This window comes from Pteronotus mesoamericanus, unplaced genomic scaffold (genome assembly GCF_021234165.1).
Source record: "Pteronotus mesoamericanus isolate MK-2021 breed Mesoamerican mustached bat unplaced genomic scaffold, CSHL_Meso_final contig_78, whole genome shotgun sequence".
Taxonomy (NCBI): domain Eukaryota; kingdom Metazoa; phylum Chordata; class Mammalia; order Chiroptera; family Mormoopidae; genus Pteronotus; species Pteronotus mesoamericanus.
Window position 1 is genome coordinate 8,810,471 of NW_026555258.1, and position 18,609 is coordinate 8,829,079.

The window sequence follows — 18,609 nt, forward strand, 5'->3', positions numbered from 1 at the left end:
AACTCCTCTTAGGCTAGTTTCACAGAAATCAAAGGAGTGCCATGGGGATTCCTGTTTGTAATTATTAGGATGTGCTCGTTTCACAAACACTTAGGTCTGGTGAAGGGCAGAAATTGTGCGCCTCCAGAGGGTCCTAGTAGGCAGAATGATTCTCGTGACATGTGGAAAAGTGAGTTCATCTATGTCTGATGCCGATTCTGCCAAAGGAAGCACAGGAGGGTCTCAGAACTTTAAGCAGAGTATTTGCAAAAAATCTGCCTGGAATCTGAGAAACTTTCAGTGGGACACGCTCGGTAGGAGACAGGGCCTTGACTCTCCTGCCGGGGGAGCGTGGCTAGGACCCAGCGCTGGCTCCTGGGCCAGCCTCCCCTGTTAGAACTGCCAGTAGTGGGACAGGGAGAACAGTGGAATTATTTAGGGCAGCAACTTGGCTGATGATTGTCAAAATCATCTGGGAGCTTAAAAAAAATTCCAGGTTTATGCAGAATGTCTGGGTCCTGAGAAAGTTGTGTTTTTAAAGGTGCCTCAAGGAATTGTGCTGCAGTGCGAAGCTGTTTTAAAATGACCCACGAACCAGGCTCATTCACACAAGTGTCCCCCCAGCCCCGTTTTATTTCAAACACGGAGAACATGTACAAAGCAAAGGTTGCGTCTGAAGAAGTCTCTCAAACTCGACAGTGTTAACAGTAGAACAGAGTTCACACGTGGGGACAGAGCAGGGGCCCGGCCCGAGTCCTTCACCCCCACGGAGGCCCGGGCAGGCCAGGACAGGCCAGGACGCAGACGGAGGGGCGGTGCCTGCTCTGTCGGGAGGGCTGCACCGTCACCAAGTCACTGGATGACAACTTAGACCATTTGAGGATTAACTTGAGTATAAAAACAATTCAAACCATTTCCTTCAGAGCTTGCGTTTTCCTTAAGTTCACATTTATAAATTAGTCTTCACAGTTAATCCTATTTGGGAACAAGAAATGAACACATTTCTGGTTTCCTACACATAATATGGTTGTACATTAATTCTTACATGGCCCCTGGACTTGAGTTTTGTGAAGGGGTGAGTGGCTTCCCACTACTGGATTGTCTCCATGTGCTAGACAACTTGCATATTTTATATCGGATTCAGCACCCTGAAGGTAGGTATTATTAGTCCATTTTACAGATGAGGAAACTAAGGCTCAGAGAGGCTAAGAAACTTGCCAAGGGTCATCATGGGAAGTTGCCAAACCAGAACGTGTACAGAGAACAGCCTGAAGGCATGTTTTGTGTTTGTATTTTTATATCCCATTCTTCCTTCCCACAGAGGAAGATGTTTAATACTGATCCTTAAACGAACTGCCAGCTTCAGACAGGTGGTGAAGTACCTGGTAGAGCAGACTCATGCCTTCCAAATACTGTCTCCCGAAGCTCTGTGCCTGGTGCTGGGTTCTCATCCTCATTCATTGATTGATAAACAGATAAAAATATTAGGAAAATCTCCCTCTACTTTAAAAAATTATGCCCACATTATCCCTTTACTACAGAGTAAATTAAGCACACAGCTTGATTAAAAAGACTCTAAGAGCTAAACTGAACTTGTTACCAGCCATTTCCAAAGGCTCACTACAAATCACACAGTCTCCTGGAATTGTTAGTATCAACCTTGACCAGTCACTGAAGGAATTATCCTGAAGATTCACATTACAGTCCAGATAGAAATGGTGCATCACTGGCTCACTGAGCCACGCACCCTTGGTTAGCCCAGCCGAGACTGTCCACAACAGTTTAAAGAAAGGACTTTTGGATTTGATCACCAGTAACAAGACCAGTGCCCCTCCCCCAGATGCTCTGCATCCAGAGTCTGCTGTAAAGCCCCTCCCCCTTGGGGGACGCGCTGAAGCCTCTCAGGTGATCTAGGCTACCAGGTGGCCACTTAGGAGAGGAGACTCAAGTAAGGCAGAGTGGTGCTGGCACTGATAAGGCACGCCGCGTCCACGTTCAGGTGCTCGAGGTCCACACGTGCATCTGTTTGGCAACCTGGTGCACGTAGCTGATGTCAGGTCTCTGGTTGGGGTCGGGGTAGATGCACATACTGACCAGTTCGCGTAACTGCAAAGGAGAGGACAGCTTTGTTAGTTTTAAGAAAGCAGCCTTGCTGGGGCTCTGGCAGCACTTTGCATAGCTCACGGGTTAACTCACGCAGCCCTCAAGGCAACTAGAAGGTGAGGAAGGCTGCTGAGAGAGGATGAGGGGCGGGTGCGTGGCCACAGCCACCGGGCAGGGCCAGGACCAATCTGAGGCGTATCCATGCTTTGAGACCCTGACAGTGGTTACCTCCAAATAATTCTGAACTCTGAAACGTTCACACTATTAGGGAAATCTGTGTGTGTGTCTGCTGTCAGTCACACAGATGCCCAAACCAGAGGACAGAACTCCAGGCAAGGGCTTATTGATCATAATAAATGCATTAACATGCAGCCGGGCTGCAGTCTGCCCACCCCCTGGCCTCTTTATTGTGCTCATGAAAGACGGAGCTTTTAATTATACAGACACCGAAGGCTGCGCCTGCCTTGGAGTGGGGGAGGGGCGCCCCAGCCTCCAATCCCCTCCCCTCTGATAGCCAGAGTGCCAATTATTTTAATGGTAATTAAAATAATGACCTTAAAAAGCCTACATCTTAACTTGCATCACCGGGCTCACTGCAATTTTTTCATTTAAATACCTGCTGCTGGAGGGGCTGGCCGGCCCTGCGGGTCAGGGGCAGCAGCAGGAGAGGGCTGATCCTGAATAAGGGGGTTCATGTGGCCTCCAGGCTGGGCTCAGGGAGTCTGGGGAGGGCCGAAGGGTCAAGTGGAGGCCCTGGGGCTATTGTGCACCACACATGTGTCATGCCTGAGGTGTCGGGCTGTAAACAAGGTTCCTCCGGGTCAGGCGTTGTGCGCAACCCTCTATCTGCGGGGCCGGCCGGGATGCTACTGCCTCACAAACGTAGGAAGGCCCGGGCGGGGGCCCGGCCTGCAGCCGGCTTGGGCCTGCCTGCAGACCAAAGGCTGCCCAGGAGGAGATGATACTTTTTGGAACCTTTTACAGTGTTCAGGGGAAGGTAGCTGTGGTTGGCCTCTGACAGGCAATGTACCCAAGAAAACTGGTGAAGTTTCTGCGACCCCATGGTCGTTGTGAGTAGACCATGCAGGCGGCAGTAAGTGCATGTTTGACAATTTTAGAATTCAAGAGAAAAATGTGTCTATTTTCATTTCTAAGAGGTGAGAGAACCTCAAAAGCGAGGTGTGCTGGGGACTCTGGGGCGAGAAGTCCCCTCGCTCCCAGACACGTGGCCCAGAGAGGTGCAGTAACTGGGAGGGCCAGGCCCCGGGGAGCCGGAGCTCGTGCTGGACAGACGGCTGGAGAAGGGGCCCGGGGCATTTGCACAGATGTGCTCGTTTCAGCGTCATCTCTGTGAGGCAGAGTATGGTTCCCATTTATAGGTGGGAAAGTGAGGCACAGAGAAGTTAGGATTTGCTCGTAGCTGCCTGGCTCCAGGCTTCTCGCTGCTGAATAGTACAGAATTCCAAACTTCAAAGGTGAGAAGAAAAACCAAGTGCAACCATTAACTTGGTAAAGAGCTCTAACTAGGGGTTTTTATTTTTTTATATTTTGGCCAACTTCAACTCCAGAGCGTAAGTCCTTCCTCCAGAGGCACCCAGAGGAACTTGGTAAGCCACCGCGCAACGCTGCGAGCGAGGGCCCTGAGCACCTGGGAAGGTGTGCCCCTGCCCCTCGCCCTCCGCCCTCTGGGAGCCCGAAGCCAGTGCGCACGCCGTCGAACTCAAAGGCTGGGTTCAGATCCTGCCTCCACCACTTGCAAGTGATGTGACCTTGGGCAAGTGACCTAACCCATCTGTGCCTCAGTTTCCTCACTGGTAAAACGGGATGGTGGAGGACCCAGCCGAGTAGGTCATGAACGTGAGATGCCGTTAGCGTGAGGCAGTGAATGGCAGGTGGTCCTGCAGGGCAGGCCCAGGAAGGCCTCCGACTCCACCCGCTCATGTTGTCCTTGGACAGAATTAATCATGGATCTACTAGCATGAAGCTCAAAGAGAAATAATGCTCATAGTTGACGCTTACTGAGCATTTGCTCTGAGCCAGGCCCTGTGCTACATCCAGAGGCTGCTTCTGATGATGACGGGGTCAATATCAGCCTGGTGCTAGACTGAGCACATCACATGCATTACCTTAATCCTCACACTGACTCTGTGGTGAATTCTAGGATTATCCCCACTTTACAGAGGAGGAAACTGAGGCTCAGACAAGTTCAGCGTCTCGCTCAGGAACAGTGAAGGGAGTATGTAAACCCACGCCTCTGTCTACACCCTCAGCCAGGCTGTGCTGTAAACCTGTCATTTCAGCCTCATGTTCATTCACAAAGGCAAACACTACCCCTATTTTCACGGCCACGGAACTGAGGAAGACGATGCTCACACGTGGTGCCTGATGCAGCCCGACGCCAGACCTGTCAGAGTCTGTGTCCAGGGCCCCTGTACCTGGTGTAAAATGTTGAAACCAAACCCAAGGTGAAACTTGGGTCTGTAACGGCAGGAGACCCGTCTGCCCGCCGCGGTTTCCTGTCATGGGAGCGGAGCGACAGCCAGGGGTAGAGCAGGGCGAGCCAGGGCCACCTCCTGCCTCAGTGTCTGGTTTCTGTTGTCTGACACCAGGCAGAGCCCAGACGTGCCGCGGCGAGCCCCACACTCGAGCCCAGGGTTGGGGGCCAGACAGACATTGGTGTCACGAGAGCTCTTCCGAAACAATAATCTACTTTTTTTCCCCTCTGAGTCACTTTCCCAGAAATCTTCCCTCCTCCACCCCACTGAGTGAGCTCAAGCTCAGCCCCCTCCCCATGAGACTGGCTGGGGCTCGCCAGGACTGGCCCTGGGGGCAGCCCGCTCACCTTCTCGGAGTAATGTTCCCCAGGGAGAGGCGGGTAGTCACACTGCTCGATCTTCTGGCAGAGGGAGAAGAGGTTCATTTTATCTCCGTAGAAGGGGCTCTGGAGAGCAGCCATCTGCAAGGAAGGGGGTTGGGGGAGAGGAGTTTGCAGCCTTGAAATCCAGACTGGGGAATTCATGGTCCTCTGGTCCCCACTACAGCCTCTGGTCCCCACCACGGTCCTGCAGGACTTTCCCCTAAACCCTGCAGAAGCTGGGATTCCACAAAAGGGGCCGTTTTCACACCACCCTTGTTACGTAAGCACATTAAATGGGGCAAGGGTTTCAGCGACACAACTTCGCAGGCAACCCCGGAGTCCTGAGGGCCGGCCGCGTGCAGGCCCACGCGCGCCTCACGCCTCGGCTCTCCAGGACCGATCTGGCCGAGTGCATGTAGCAGATGGCGCAACAGAGGCTCTGCTCAGTAGGATGGGCGCCTGGGCCTGGCAGGTCCTCCTGGTGCATCGTCCTACATTTCTAAGAAGCAAATTCCAAAAGCACCCGTGGGAGGATGTCTATTTAAGTAATACATTCAGGGAATTACCTAAGGACAAACATGCTGGAGGCGGGGGCGGGGGGAGGCATTTCGTTTTTGGCGTTCATGCTGGTGGTTTTTGCCAGCCCACTACAAGGCTGCTGTCTGAAGGCCTGGCCGCTGCTGCCTTGGAAGCTGGATGCGCAGACAGCATCAGGGTGGGCAGGCAGGAGGAGGGAGGCGGGCTGGCCGGCCAGCCGCCCTGGGTGTAGGGGCCTGGGGCCCTCTGTGTCACAGAAACTCTGGGCGCTTCCTATGTGTCTGGCCTTTGGCCTCCTGGTCCCTAACAAGGGAACAGACCCACCTGCGCCCAGAAGGCAGTGGCTCCCAGGGCACAGGGAAGCGGAGGGACTGTGGTGACCCCAGTGTGTTCTCACCCAGTCAGCAAACTACCAGGACCCCCAGGGAGCACCCAGTCCCCCAGCCCACCATTCACAGCACTGTTGGGGGGGTCTCCAAAGGGGGCAGGCGGGAGCCGGGGGCGGGCTCCAGGAGGCGGCGGTGGGGCAGCCCAGCACGGTGCCTGCTGGTGCCTGCGGCCCCATCTGCTGATTAGTCCGTAATGGGATTCAAGTGCTTCTCATCATTCCCGCTCACCGTTGCCCGCCGCCAAAAGACGGCCCAGTGCCTCCTGCTAATGAAGTACGGCCCGGGAGTTGCTCCTGTCTGGCCGTTTGGCCCTCGTTCCCTTGGAGGAGCTAGGCGGCCAAGGCCATTCCCCACAGATCCCAGCCGAGGGCTCCTGGGCTCTGGCTGTGCGGGGCACTGGGGTCCCTGGCGAGTCCTCCCTGTCCTCAGGCTTGAGGGTGGCCCCGTGAGCCCTGCCTACCTCAGGACGGGAGGTGCCCATGGCAGCTGGGTGTGGGGGTGCGTCTTGGCTTTAGTTTCCCTGTCTGTCCCCACCCTCTGTTTACCTCTGAACCCAAGGGGGCTTCAGAGTCCAGGCAGCGCCCTTGGGTTTACAAGCGGCCACTGGGGAGGCAGCAGGGTGGCCTGGAAATTTGGGGGCTTCCTCTGACCCAGGCCCAGGAGTGTGTCCGGGCAGCACCTGTGGGCCCCGGTGCCTGGACCGGGCCTGCCGCTTCCGTGTGGGTGTCCAGGGCCAGCCTCACCTCTCCACTCCCGTGGCCAGGGCTCTGGGCCCCTCTGCGAGGGCCGGGAGCCCATATGGACCGAGAAAGGGCCTCACAGAGAGACGGGGTCCAGCACTGGGCAGGGAAGGGTGAGTGTGTGGAGGCCCTGCCTCCTGCGGGCTCTGCCAGCCTGGCTGGGCGCTGGCTTTGCCACTGCGTGTGCAAAATGGCATTGCTCGGGTGGTCGTTCCCAGTGATTAAAATGAGAACCTCAGTGCAAAGGGTTAATTGGGCATTTTCAAAAGGACATCTGTTGCCACAGCAGAGAGCAGCTGAGGCTCCAGGGGTCACTCGGGGCGACCTGGGTGCCCTCCCAGTCGTGGCAGGAGGATTAAGACGGATTTTCCTGCAAAGTGTTTCTGTGCAGAGTAGAAAGGACGTTTAAATGTTGGCCCCACGGACACAGGCTCTGATTTTTCATGTGACCGACTTGGGAGAGGGGCTCGGTGATGTTTTCAACAAGCCAGTCTGGTATTTGCAAAAACCTTGCTGTCTGCGACTCCAAAAGGGCCCCAGAAATTGGCGAGAGGCAAGTCCTCTATCCTCTATCCGCCACCCCCTTTTGGATCGTTTCTCCCTCCTTCCTGGCAGCTTCCCCATACTGTTTGGGAAAAGCTTCTTGACCAGGGTTAGCAGTGGACTATGCCAGAGAAGGCAAGAGGGCTCGCTGAGAACAGCGGCTTCTCTGTCCATAAATGCAGACTCTAGAGGAAGCAGCAAACCCGCTCCAGCTGCCGGCCACAGGCCTGCCACCCAGACCGGGGCGTCGGGCTGTGAGGGAACCTCTGGGGCTGCTCCGGACGCTGGATTAGACCCATGTACCCTGCATGGCGAGATCACCCTGTACTGGTGACCACCCTCCTCCTCTCACGGGTCAAAGAGAAGGGGAACTGCTCTTTGTGGCGGATGCTGGCTGCCTCATTAGAACTGCCAAAGCCATGGCTCCCAGCGCTGCTCCTCAAATGCGGAGCTGTTTCTGTCTGGCGTTATTGCGATGCACACAGCCAGGGAAATGGGGGAGTGCGGACACTTGCCTCCGCTGGGAGGGCTCAGAGGAACCGGTGTGTGATCTGAGATGTCAGAGGGAGAAGGGGAACCCAACTGCAGAGAGGACAGTGGCTGCCTGACTCCCACCCTGTCAGGGACTCAGACACTCAGCATCTCCCCGGCACGGCCCGGAGCCTGAACCCGGAGGCCCCATCGCCAAGCAGCCCGCAGCCCTGCTCCCTGACGAGGCAGGGGCATCCAGACCGTTCCCTGGCCCAGGCCAGAATTCCAGGGCAAGATCCGAGCAAGGCGCAGCTGATTCCTGCTCCTTCCCTGGCCTGCTTTCTTGCGGGGTCTCAGTCCCACACAGGCCCCTGGAGGCAGCTGTGAGCCCTCCCCTGGCCCCCCGCTGAGGATCCTGGGGCTGGCACTGAATGAGCCAATTCCTTCAGCTCCCTTGTAGATAAATAAATTCTGCAGAGCCAGGCAGCCCGCTGGGCGCCTCCGCGGGGCGTGCTGGGTAATGAAAATAAAGCACCAGGCCTTCCAACATGGCTGAACTCCGGCATCTCTGCTGGAGCTCCCGGGGCAGAGGAGGGGCCCTGAAGCCGCTCCAGGGCTCCTTGAAACCTGGCTTTCCCCTCACAGGAGCTCTGGGCAGAGATCCCGCTTCTCTTCATCCATGTCCGCTCCGCTGGCTGGGGAGGAGGCAGAGGTCTGGGCTCCTGTCCACAGGGGGGCTGTGTGACACTGAAGTCTCTCCACCTCTCTCCCTCCCTTAGAGTGAGGCTGGGACCGAGCTGGTGCGGTTCTGTGATTCCCCCCGTGTCTAGGGCCGTGGTCTCTCCGGTGCTGACCTCTTCAAGGCAGATCCCACTTGGCACCCACCCCTGAGGGCGCAGGCCAGGTGCAGGGCTTTGTGGTGGCTCCTCTCTAGCCACGGTCAGCATCAGCATCTTCAGTGACCTCAGGAGGTCCTTGGTGGATGTCTGATGCTGAAGGACAGCCCCTAAAGACCTCCTCGCCCCAATCCTCGGGGCCTGCGACTGTGTTTCCTTATATGGCAAAAGGGATTTGGCAGGTGTGGTTAAACTGAGAATCGCCAGGTGGAATATTATCCCAGGTGATCCAAGTGGGCCCTAAACACCGTCACCGGTGCCCTTACAAGAGGGAGGCAGAAGATCTGACTACGGGGCAGGCGGCGAAGTGTCGAGGGAGTGACGGGGTCAGGAGCCCAGGGATGCGCGTGGCAGGGCATAACCAGCCCTGAGGACCCCTTGCCTTTATTTAATCCAGTGAAACTGGTTTTGGATTACTGGCCTCCAGAACGGCGAGGGAATAATTTTATGTTGCATGAAACCACCATCTTGGTGGTGACAGGTCACAGCAGCCACAGGAAGCCAAGAAGGGGCTTTGATTCTTCCCGGCCTCGCGGGGGCTCGGGGAAGGGCAGGCCTGTCCCTGCCAGGCACAGGCTTTCCCTGGCTCTGTGCCCAGGTGCGCTCCACGGGGGCCACACCAGATCCTCAGACACATGGTCTGGAGGTGGCGGGGGTGTGTGGCTCTGTCACAGCTCTTCAGGCTGGCGCCCTGGAACCCACCACGGGCTGTGTAGCGGGAGCTCCAGCCGTGTCTGCGGGATGTTTCCTTCCAATTACCGAGCCCTGGGCTCAGATGAGTCTCCCTCCCTGTCTGCTGGGAAAACATACGCTTCTGTTTCCCTGCGGGGCTGGGGGATGGGAGGGGGCGGCAGCCCAGGGCAGAGCCCCCACCGACTGCCACTACAGGCCACATCAGCCACAAAAGTCCCCCCCGTGGGTGGCCCAGGGCCATTAGGTTGAGATTGGTCTTTGCTGTCCCCAAGGACATCAATGCCCGTAGGACTTGACTGATTGATTTCATCGATTTCACACGGCCGATACGTCCCTTCCCGGCTGCCAGCCGCGTGGCCCCACACACAGCCAACAAATAAATCAACCTGGCAAACCCAAGCCTCCATGCTGGGGAGCCACTAACTGAGACACTGTGTCATTAGACATGCGTTCAGGTGCCCAAGACGAGGACTCGGAGGGCTGCTGGGCCCGAGGTCTGCAAGGCGAGCCCTGTACGCGGGCTCAGGTTGCGTCTGCCTCCAGGAGCTGAGATGAAGGCTCGGGCAGGAGCCGGGCCGGCTCCAGTGTGGACAGCCTGGAGCGAGCACGGGGACCAGCTGCCCCCTCCCCTGTGTGCCCGCCCCACCCTTGTCTGCGTCTCTGCTGGCTGATGTTTGGAGACCCTCGCGGTTCACAGAGGCAGGCCGCAGCTTATGGAAATACCCAAGTTCAGAATGGAAAACTAAGGACCCGACCATCTGGACCAGGGACAATATCCATGAGGGCAGGAGGACAAAGCCGTGTCCTCCACGGGGTGGAAGCTGAGCAGCACTTAGGCGTCCCACTGGCCAGAACAAAATGGGGACGTGGCCTGCTGCAGAGCCTCCCGGCCAGAGGCAGGTAGCAAATGCCAACGGCTGGGCCCGCGGCAGGTCAGGGGCCGGTGGACAGTGAGGGGGAGCGAGGTCTTCCCTGAGCCAGGAGCTGTTCACGCCTTACAAGGAGGCAAGGTGTGACCCCATTTTATCCTGGAGCCACTGGGCCTGCTGTGTTGCTCTGGGGCCCTCAGGCATTGGGTGGGAGCTGAACTTTGAACTTGTGTCCTTCTGACCAAAGTCTGGGCTCACACCAGGACCAGTATCTCTCTCACCCAAATCACCATGGGTATGTGGGCTGCATACACACATGTGCAGTCACACACACACACGTGCGCACACACACACTAACTCAAAAGGGCCCTGCCCTCTGGCCACCTGCTTGATCCTGGGAGATGCAGAGCGGCAGCCCCTCCCCCTCAGGACTGACATCTGGGTGGACGGCGCCCACTTAGAGGTGGGTTGGAACCCTCTGCTCAGACGCAGGCCGGGACAAGAGAGGGTGGGGCGGGGCTGTTGATGCTGGAGCACTGAGCCCAGGGACAGCCGCGTCAGCCCTGGGCTTGGCTTTGTCACTGGCCTCAGCAGCCCCGTGGCCACAGTCTACGCGAAGACGATTTGGAGGGGTAGCTGGACAGGATTCCTACGCCAGGTGGTCCAGGCCAGGGAAGTGGGAGGTTGTGGCCACCGGCCTGGAGCTACTAGAGGGATCGGGCCTCCTGCTGTCCCTCTGCCACAGCTTCACGGCTGAAAGTGGCTTGTGCTCCCCAGACCCCCAGTCATCTGGGGCCCCAGGGGTGGGGGCATCTATTTGTTCATGTTGTGTAGTGTCTGAGCTTACCAAGACTCCGACGTGTTCCTGTCCCTCCATCCAGAATGGCCACCAGGTCCGGGCATGAGCCCAGATGCCACAGGTCGATACCACCCACCCCTGGGTTCCCACCCTGGGCCGGCGGAGTGCGCCCTGCCCCACTGGGGGTCCACCACGAATGCCGCTGGGCTCACCTCATACAGCAAACACCCCAGAGACCAGATGTCGGACTTGAAGTTGTAGCCGTTCTCATGGATCCTCTCTGGTGACATGTAGTATGGTGTCCCCACTGAAACACAAGGGGGTGGGTGCTTATTCTCTGTGCAGGGGCAGGACATGTGAGCACAGGGAGACTGGAGAGAGGCCTGGACTCAGTCTCACAGGGGCCCCGGCGGCCCCTTTCCCCCTCCTCCCACCCCCTCCTCTTCCAACGAGAGGGCTGGGCCCGATGGAAGGTTCCCATGCTGGTAGGGCACTAGAAGCCCCCGGGGATAGGGACCCGCCCAGACCTGAGAATCAGCCTGGGGGCTGGGCACCTGGGAATTGGGGTTTCTGGGCCCAGGGAAGTGGGACATAGCAGCCAAGCTCCGGGGAGCAACCGACCAATCGCCGCTATCAACGGTAACCGAATATGTCACATGGGTTAGGTCATTCATGTCCCTAACAGCTCAGTGAGGAGGCGTCCCCATTTTACAGGTGGGGAAACTGAGACTCAGAAAAGCAGCCGGACTGGGTTCAAACTCAGATCTCCTGGCTCCAGAGACAGAGCCCATAGCCACCGCCCCCAGGTGGCCCCAACTGGCACATCCTGACCTGGGGCTGGCCAAGAGTCCTTAAATAGGATGGAAAAGACACTACCCCTAAAAGGAAAGATCGGCAAACTGGACTTCATTAAAATTAGGAACTTCAGTTCACCAAAAGACCCCTCAGAGAGTTAAAAGGCACAGCCTGGGAGGAAATAGTCTCAACACGCAGACCCGACAACAGCCTCACATACAGGATATATTTGAAAATTCCTATAAATCAGTAAGAAGAAGACAGACAACCCCCTACTTCAAACTGGCAAGTGACTTGAAGAGGCACGTCACAAAGAGAATATCCAAATGGCCAGGAAGCACAGGGAATGATGTTATTTTTCTCATTACTCATTAAAAGCACATTAAAGTGTTGCCACCCACTACGTGAATGGCTACGGTTAAGAAGAGAGGAACCGAGGCTGGAACCCGAGCAGCACGGCCACGGTGGCAAACTCTGCGGCTGAGCATGGCCAACACCAGGCCCCAGCAAGTCCACCCCTGGCGGCGGGCGGATGGTGTGTGTGTGTGTGTGTGTGTGTTCCCTAGAGAAATGAGTGGTTTTTGTCTGTTGGGACATGATCAAAAATGTGCAAAGTGGCTTTACTCAGCATAGCCAGAAACTGGAAAGAAATGTCAGTTGATGGCAGAATGGATAGGCTGACAACGTGGTTCGCTCACACAATGGAATATTAAGCAGCCGCGAACAAGAACCAACCTCGGATACATGCCACAGCATGGAGTCCTCTCACAGGCACCGTGGGGAGTGAAAGCAGCCAGGCACCCAAGAGCATGCACTAGGGTCCCGTTTTTATCGAGAACAGGAATAGCTGCTCCAGACGGGCCATGATCAGGGAAGGGCTGCAGGGAGCTTTACTGTATATACATCCCACCTCAATTTAAAAAGCGGAGGGGGCCCACTTTTGAAGAGCCGGCACCATGCAAAAATGGGAGGATTTCCTGAGAGATGGTGAGCTCTCCACCACCGGAGGCATGCAGGCTGCAGCAAGGAGCTGATGTGGCGGGGCTGAGGAGGGGCCCCGGAATCTGGATTTGTAACCTGAGTTTCTGACCTCAGTCCATTCGGACGTGGCTGTTCTGTAGGCTTTAGGACCAGATGGTACAGGCTGCCATACGGAGGACATTTTCACTAGCGGGGAGACACCATGTGAATGTGACAGTGGCTGCCGTGGTGGCCAGAGTCGGCGTAGGAACCCGAAGTTCAGCGAGGCCGAGGCTGAGCCTGCGATGCGGCTTCCAGCCCTGGGAAGGATGGATGTCCAGGACGAGAGAACACAGGGGACCCTGGGAGGACAGGCCTTCCCGTGAGCCGGACTCGGAAGGCACAGCAGCCCCAAAGCAGGCGCCGAGCTTCAGGATTTCAGGGGCCAAATGTGTTTCAGGGCAGCTGAATTTTGCCAACTGAAGGTGTTCAAAACACACAAAACCCCAACTACCAATTAGTGTCACGATGACTGTGAAAAACCAAGACAGTTTAACCCCAGAATAGAAACCGCATGATCTCAAAATCAAGGAGAGTCCTTTACATTAAAAATGTTTAGTTATCTGAAAACTTTATCTTCTCATCTTTCTCATCTCCCTGGAGATACGTGAGAAAAATCTGTCACACAGACTTGTAGAAGCTGTGAAGTGTTGGAAACCCGTTTCAGGCTTCTCGGGGGCAGGACCCTGTTTGCCGAAGCATCCCTGCACCCTGCCCAGGACCAGGTCCCAGGACACAGCAGGCACCTAGCAAGCATCTCCCTGCTGAGTCCACGAATCCGTCTGCACAATGTCAGGTAGCGCATGTCAGTGCTGGACTTTTTTCTTGCAGCCTAATGCACTATTTCCTTGACTGATGGCCACCCAAGAGGGACTACCTGATTATTGCTTTAACAGAACACCAAGCACCCTTTGATGGCAATAATCCCTGAACAAGGACAGCAGCCGTCACTTAAGCACGTGGTTTGAGAACTGTGTCATCCTCTGCATACTCTAGGGTTGAAGTCAGGGGCTAATTGCCATTCAGCAGAAAGAGCTGTCAGTCAACGCGCGAGTCCTTGCGGGATTCTACATGCAAGCTACGACTTCTGGTAGCAGCCTCCTGTATATTTTGGTCATGAGGGAGCAAAATGACAATGAATAGGCAAGTGTGAAATGGATGACTTGTCACAACCAAATCACAGGGTGACATCCAAACAGGTCTCAGTTAACAGCAGGAACCTCAGACCAACGGTAAGTGATTCCAGGGCTCAGGGTGCTGCGGACGGATGTGCCTGGGAGGTGACAGCCGCCTCCCACACGGGACGGCCACGTGGGGCTGATCGGGTACACGTGGAGACAGCAGGGGCGGGGGTGCGGGGGCCTTGTCCTTAGTGAGGGACAGCAGTGTCCACTGTCTGGCGGCGTTGCACCCCTCAGCCCCACGGCCAAGCCCCTTCCTGGCTGGGAGTGCGGGCGGGCCCTGACACCTCTCACCCCCGCCCAGTCCTGTCCTCTGCTCATGTGAGATCTGCCTGAGTGTCTACAGGAGGGACGCCCGGACAAAGGACCTGCACAGCGGCCAGGCCCATCCGAAAGCGAAGGCTTTGAGTGCCTGCCCCTGCAGGAGAACCCCTGCACTGGCCCTCTCCCCGGCCCCAACACCAGTTTGCTCTTCAGTTCACCTCTGTGCCTTTGCACATGCTGTTCCCTTTGCCTCCTGGTGAGCTCCTTTATGGTCCAGTTAAACTGCCCCTCCCCCTGGCCCATGAGAGCGAGCTACTCAGCGTGGACACTGGTTTGCCCCTCTGTTCTGTCACCACTTTCTCCCTCTGCCGGGGACTCTGGCCTCTGCCTCAGCACTGCTTGCGGGATAGAAAGGTTAGGGAGCACCCCACCTACCTCTTCACTGCTCTTTCTGTTCCTATCCCACTTTCCACTTGTGTGACACACGAAAGGCAAACACCCAAACGTACTCTGGACTTTCTTCTAGGATGCCAGTGCTACAGGCGCCATAGGTCCAGGCATCCATCAGTCTGTCCATCCATCATCCGTTCATCTTCCATCCATCCATCCTCTGCTCATCTATCCATCCATTCAACAGTCCACTCGTCCATCCATCCAACCACAACTGTCCATCCATCACCCACTCATCTATCTATCCATCGTCTGCCCATCAAGCCATCTGTATCCAATGATGGCTGAGCTCTGATGTTGTGCTGGGTCTTCCCAGGAGGGAGCCCATTGAGAGGTAGTGAGCTGCCTATCCAAGGAAGTGTCCAGAAGGAGCCCGTTGATCCAGGAAAGGTGGGACTGATCAGTGGCTGTAGCTGAATCCCGTGGAGGAGTGGCATTAAAACTGGCCCCCCGCCCCACCCTGGACCCAGGGGATCAGAATCACCAGGGCGGGGCCCGGAACAAGCTCTGGGAAGAACCTGGTGCATGTTAATCTGAGAGGGGCTGTACAAAGCCGCACCCACCTGCCAGCCCTTCAGATGCTCAGGAACGTCCGTGGAACAAATGAACTTATGAAATGTTAACTGAGGGTAGTTTGGGCTGTCCCTGCTGGGCACTGGGTCAGATCCTCCAGTCCCCGACCCAGGGGAGGGCCTGTCCGCCTTGGCCTCTGAGTCTTAAAGCTGCAGGCGGAGAACACAGCAGCTCCTCCTGTTTTGCCAGTGTCCCCTGGGACGGAGTCTGTAAAACCTGACTTTTATACTGACAAGTCCTCAAACATTCTGAAGCATAATGCACAACTTGCATGAGTTTTCAAAATAAGATGAGAGGCTTCAAAGAGGTTCCAAGCTTGCAGCGGGCCCTGGAGGACGTGCTTCTGGGGAAGAGTGGGAGAAGCTGGCAAGAGGAGGTGCCCCGAAGGCCTCGTCCTGCCCCAGGGGTCCTCTGCGGGCACTTGGGCAGGCCCAGGGGCAGCCAGAGCCAGCCACCGTGGTCTCAAATCCCCTTGGGCAATATCCCCATCAGTGCAGCCGGCTCAGCCTGCCACCACCCCCTCCTCACAGTGGGGGCCGAGCTCCGCATATGAAAGAGGAGCCTGAGAAACCCTGACCTTCCTGCGCCTTTACCTAGAACGCCCAGATTTCAAACCCCGCAGATATCAGAGGAGAACCGGGGACCTCAAAGCGGAGGCTGATTAAAGGGTTCGCTTCCCGGAGACGCGCCACTCCTGTCAAAACAAACTTGGCCGTGGTTTGAAATGCTCACGGTGTCTGAAACACGTTCATTAGCTATGAAAAAGGCGAAGATTTCACATGGAGGAGAGGCGGGCATCGGCGGCCTGCACTTCTTCCCCGCACGGCGGTGTTGAAAGTGACCAGAGAAACAGGGTGTCACCAGCACCCACTGGCCAGGTGGGACTGGACAGCGTGGGCTGGGGCGAGGGTGTGCCGGGAGCTGCACCCCGCGGGCCTGGCCTGTGTCAGCCTCTCACCGGCACAGCCGTGAACTCTCTCTCAGCCCGGGTCTCCCCGCCGCCGGTGCAATGGGGTCCCTCCCCCAATCCTGCAGAGCCCTGGTTCCCCAGCTGGAAAGTGGAGACAGAACGACCTTCTGCAGGCTGGAAGGCTCTGGGAAGGCCCGGCTGCCCGCAAACCCTGGGAGGGGGAGGATGGCAGAGAGCAGGGCAAGAGCCCAGGAGGTTCTGGAACCCTAAGGGCACCTTCCTTGGCACTGGGCGGTGTGAGCTGCATTGTGGTCACTCTGTGATCCTCCCCCAACATCCAACCAGGCCCCACACCCTGAGGCATCCCCTCCCCTCTGGCCCCCTGCCTGCTGCCCTCATTCGCCTGGCTGATGGGCTGGCATGGCCTCTCCCGTCCTGCCTGACCCCACCCATCCTACCCACCAAATCAGGGACCGTGCCCCTATGCCTGGCTGGATCCTCACTCCCTAAAGGAGACAGGCTAGGTCCTCAGCCTGGCATTTGCGACCTTCCCAGACTGTCCACAATCCCAGCAACACTGGATCTTTGGGCAGCGACACCACACACACACACACACACACACACACACACACACACACTCCTACCAGGCTCACCTGTGTCTCTGTTTATTATCAAATCTTCCTTAAATTAATTACCAGCCGACCCCACGCCGAGCTACACACAGCCCTCAGGAGAAGCAGTGACCTTGGAGAAACATCATCCTTTTATCAGCAGTGACTCAATTTCAGATTGTTTACACTAGTACAAACATCTGCCTATTTCTAGTTCCCATGCCGAGTTTCTCTAAGAGATGTGAAGACCAGGGAGGCTCAAGTCTTTGACTCTACATAGCACTCCGTGTCTCTGGGTATCGGGGTCTTACCCAAGATGACCCAGGGCCTCTCGGATGGAAAATTGAGGTGTGACCGCACCTCACCCTCGTCTACCACACCTGCATCACAAAGGTGCGCGCCTCACCGCACCTGGGCTTCTTCACCTGGTAACCTGCTCTGAGGTGACTCGCCCTCCCAGGTGCCCGCAGTGCTAAACAAGGCCGCACCTGGGATGTCATTATTGGAACAGTGCTTGGTTCTCGGGGAAGACTCTAATGAATTTCTATCCCCAGGCAGTAAGTCCCGGGGGACAGGGGCCTTGGCCGGGGCCTGGCATAAATCCTTCCTGAGTAAATGAAGGACCAAACAGACAAGCTATAGTTTGCATCCCAGACCTGGTAAGTTCTTCACTTGCTGTCCCCTTGAGACCCCCCCCCCGCTTCTGTCTCTGGCATCCACTGGTCTCGTTCTAATAGTTTGTCCCTAAAAATGCCAGCGACGCAGCAGAAAAGGCAGGCACCACTGGCCAGATAGGCATGACCGCCCTGACCTCCTACGCCGATGCCAGCACTCAGAACGTGGGATCTAGACCAACTGTGCCCAGGCGTCCGGGCTGCTGGGATGGGCGGGAGGAGGCCCGGGGGATGCCAGGCAGGGGCACGCCGATGGGAGTGCTGGCACTCGACAAGGGGAGGAGGCCCCACGCTACTTCCCCATGGCCCAGGTCCCACACAGCCCACGGCCGTGAGGCCGGATGGGCTTTCCCCACCAGAGGCTGGGCACTCGCTGCCCTCGGGGTTCCTAGACCTAAAGAGCCCGCCGGAACCCAAGCCTCTTCCCAGCACGCGGACTTGTGCCTGGAGAGGACCCGGCGTCACCCCAAGGGCTCCGGGACCCACGCCCTTCTCAGCCTCCGTTTCCTTATCTGTCTAACAGAGATAATAAGCTTTGGTGGGGTGATTTCTTTAAAAGCAAAATGTTTTTCAAATGCCTTTGAAGCTTTGCCCTTTTTGTTAATTCACCTCTTCGTTGAGGTCAGTGACTATAGGAACTGAAGGAAAGGGCAGTCCCCAGCCCGGGTTTCATCGAGGAGCTCAGCCCTGGGCCTGCGCACAGTGGGCCCTCAGGAGACGGTTCCACCTGACTCCATCCTAAACCACGCCACCCTGGGACTGACTCTCTCTGTCCCCACCCCCAGTCTGGGGCCCCCTGAAGGCAGGCAAGGCTGCCTCATCTCCCGTCCTCTGAACCCAGTCCAGGGAAGGGGAAGGAAGGAATGCACGCTCTGAGGCCAGGCCACGGCTTGGCGGCTGGGGAAAGCCTGTACCTGATGGACAGAGAGGAGGGGTGTGGGCCGGCCTCCCTCCCACCCTGACCGCAGCCGGGGGCCGCCCTGTCACGGCTGCTGAGGAGCAGGGCCTGGTCTCCCAGCCCCACAATTTGTCTTGCAGCTGCTGCTGTTGCTCGAAGCGAGACACTTGCTTGTAGCTTGCGAGCTGTGTATAGGCAAATCTTTCATTTTTCTTTCATTACGCCGGCGTGTACTGTCACTTAATTTTTATGTATGCAATCCTTCCTGACAAATATGATCTGCTGCCTGGTAATTCGTCTGACGCTCATTCCGTTCCTCGCTCTAATTACGGCTCCTGTGCCTGACACCAAGGCAGC

At 56.8% G+C, this 18,609-nt stretch overlaps 1 protein-coding gene across 1 annotated transcript in view; it reads right to left on the bottom strand.

The window, feature by feature from the left end:
* Positions 1-758: 758 nt before the first annotated feature.
* NEK6 (NIMA related kinase 6) overlaps positions 759-18,609 on the bottom strand; it is a 72,545-nt gene continuing 54,694 nt past the window's right edge. The window contains exons 8-10 of the mRNA XM_054584395.1: positions 11,089-11,183; positions 4,925-5,038; positions 759-2,085 (exon numbers count right to left, since the gene is read on the bottom strand). Coding sequence (XP_054440370.1) covers positions 1,975-2,085; positions 4,925-5,038; positions 11,089-11,183 — 320 coding nt within the window. The 3' untranslated portion in view covers positions 759-1,974. The remainder of the gene's footprint in view (positions 2,086-4,924; positions 5,039-11,088; positions 11,184-18,609) is intronic.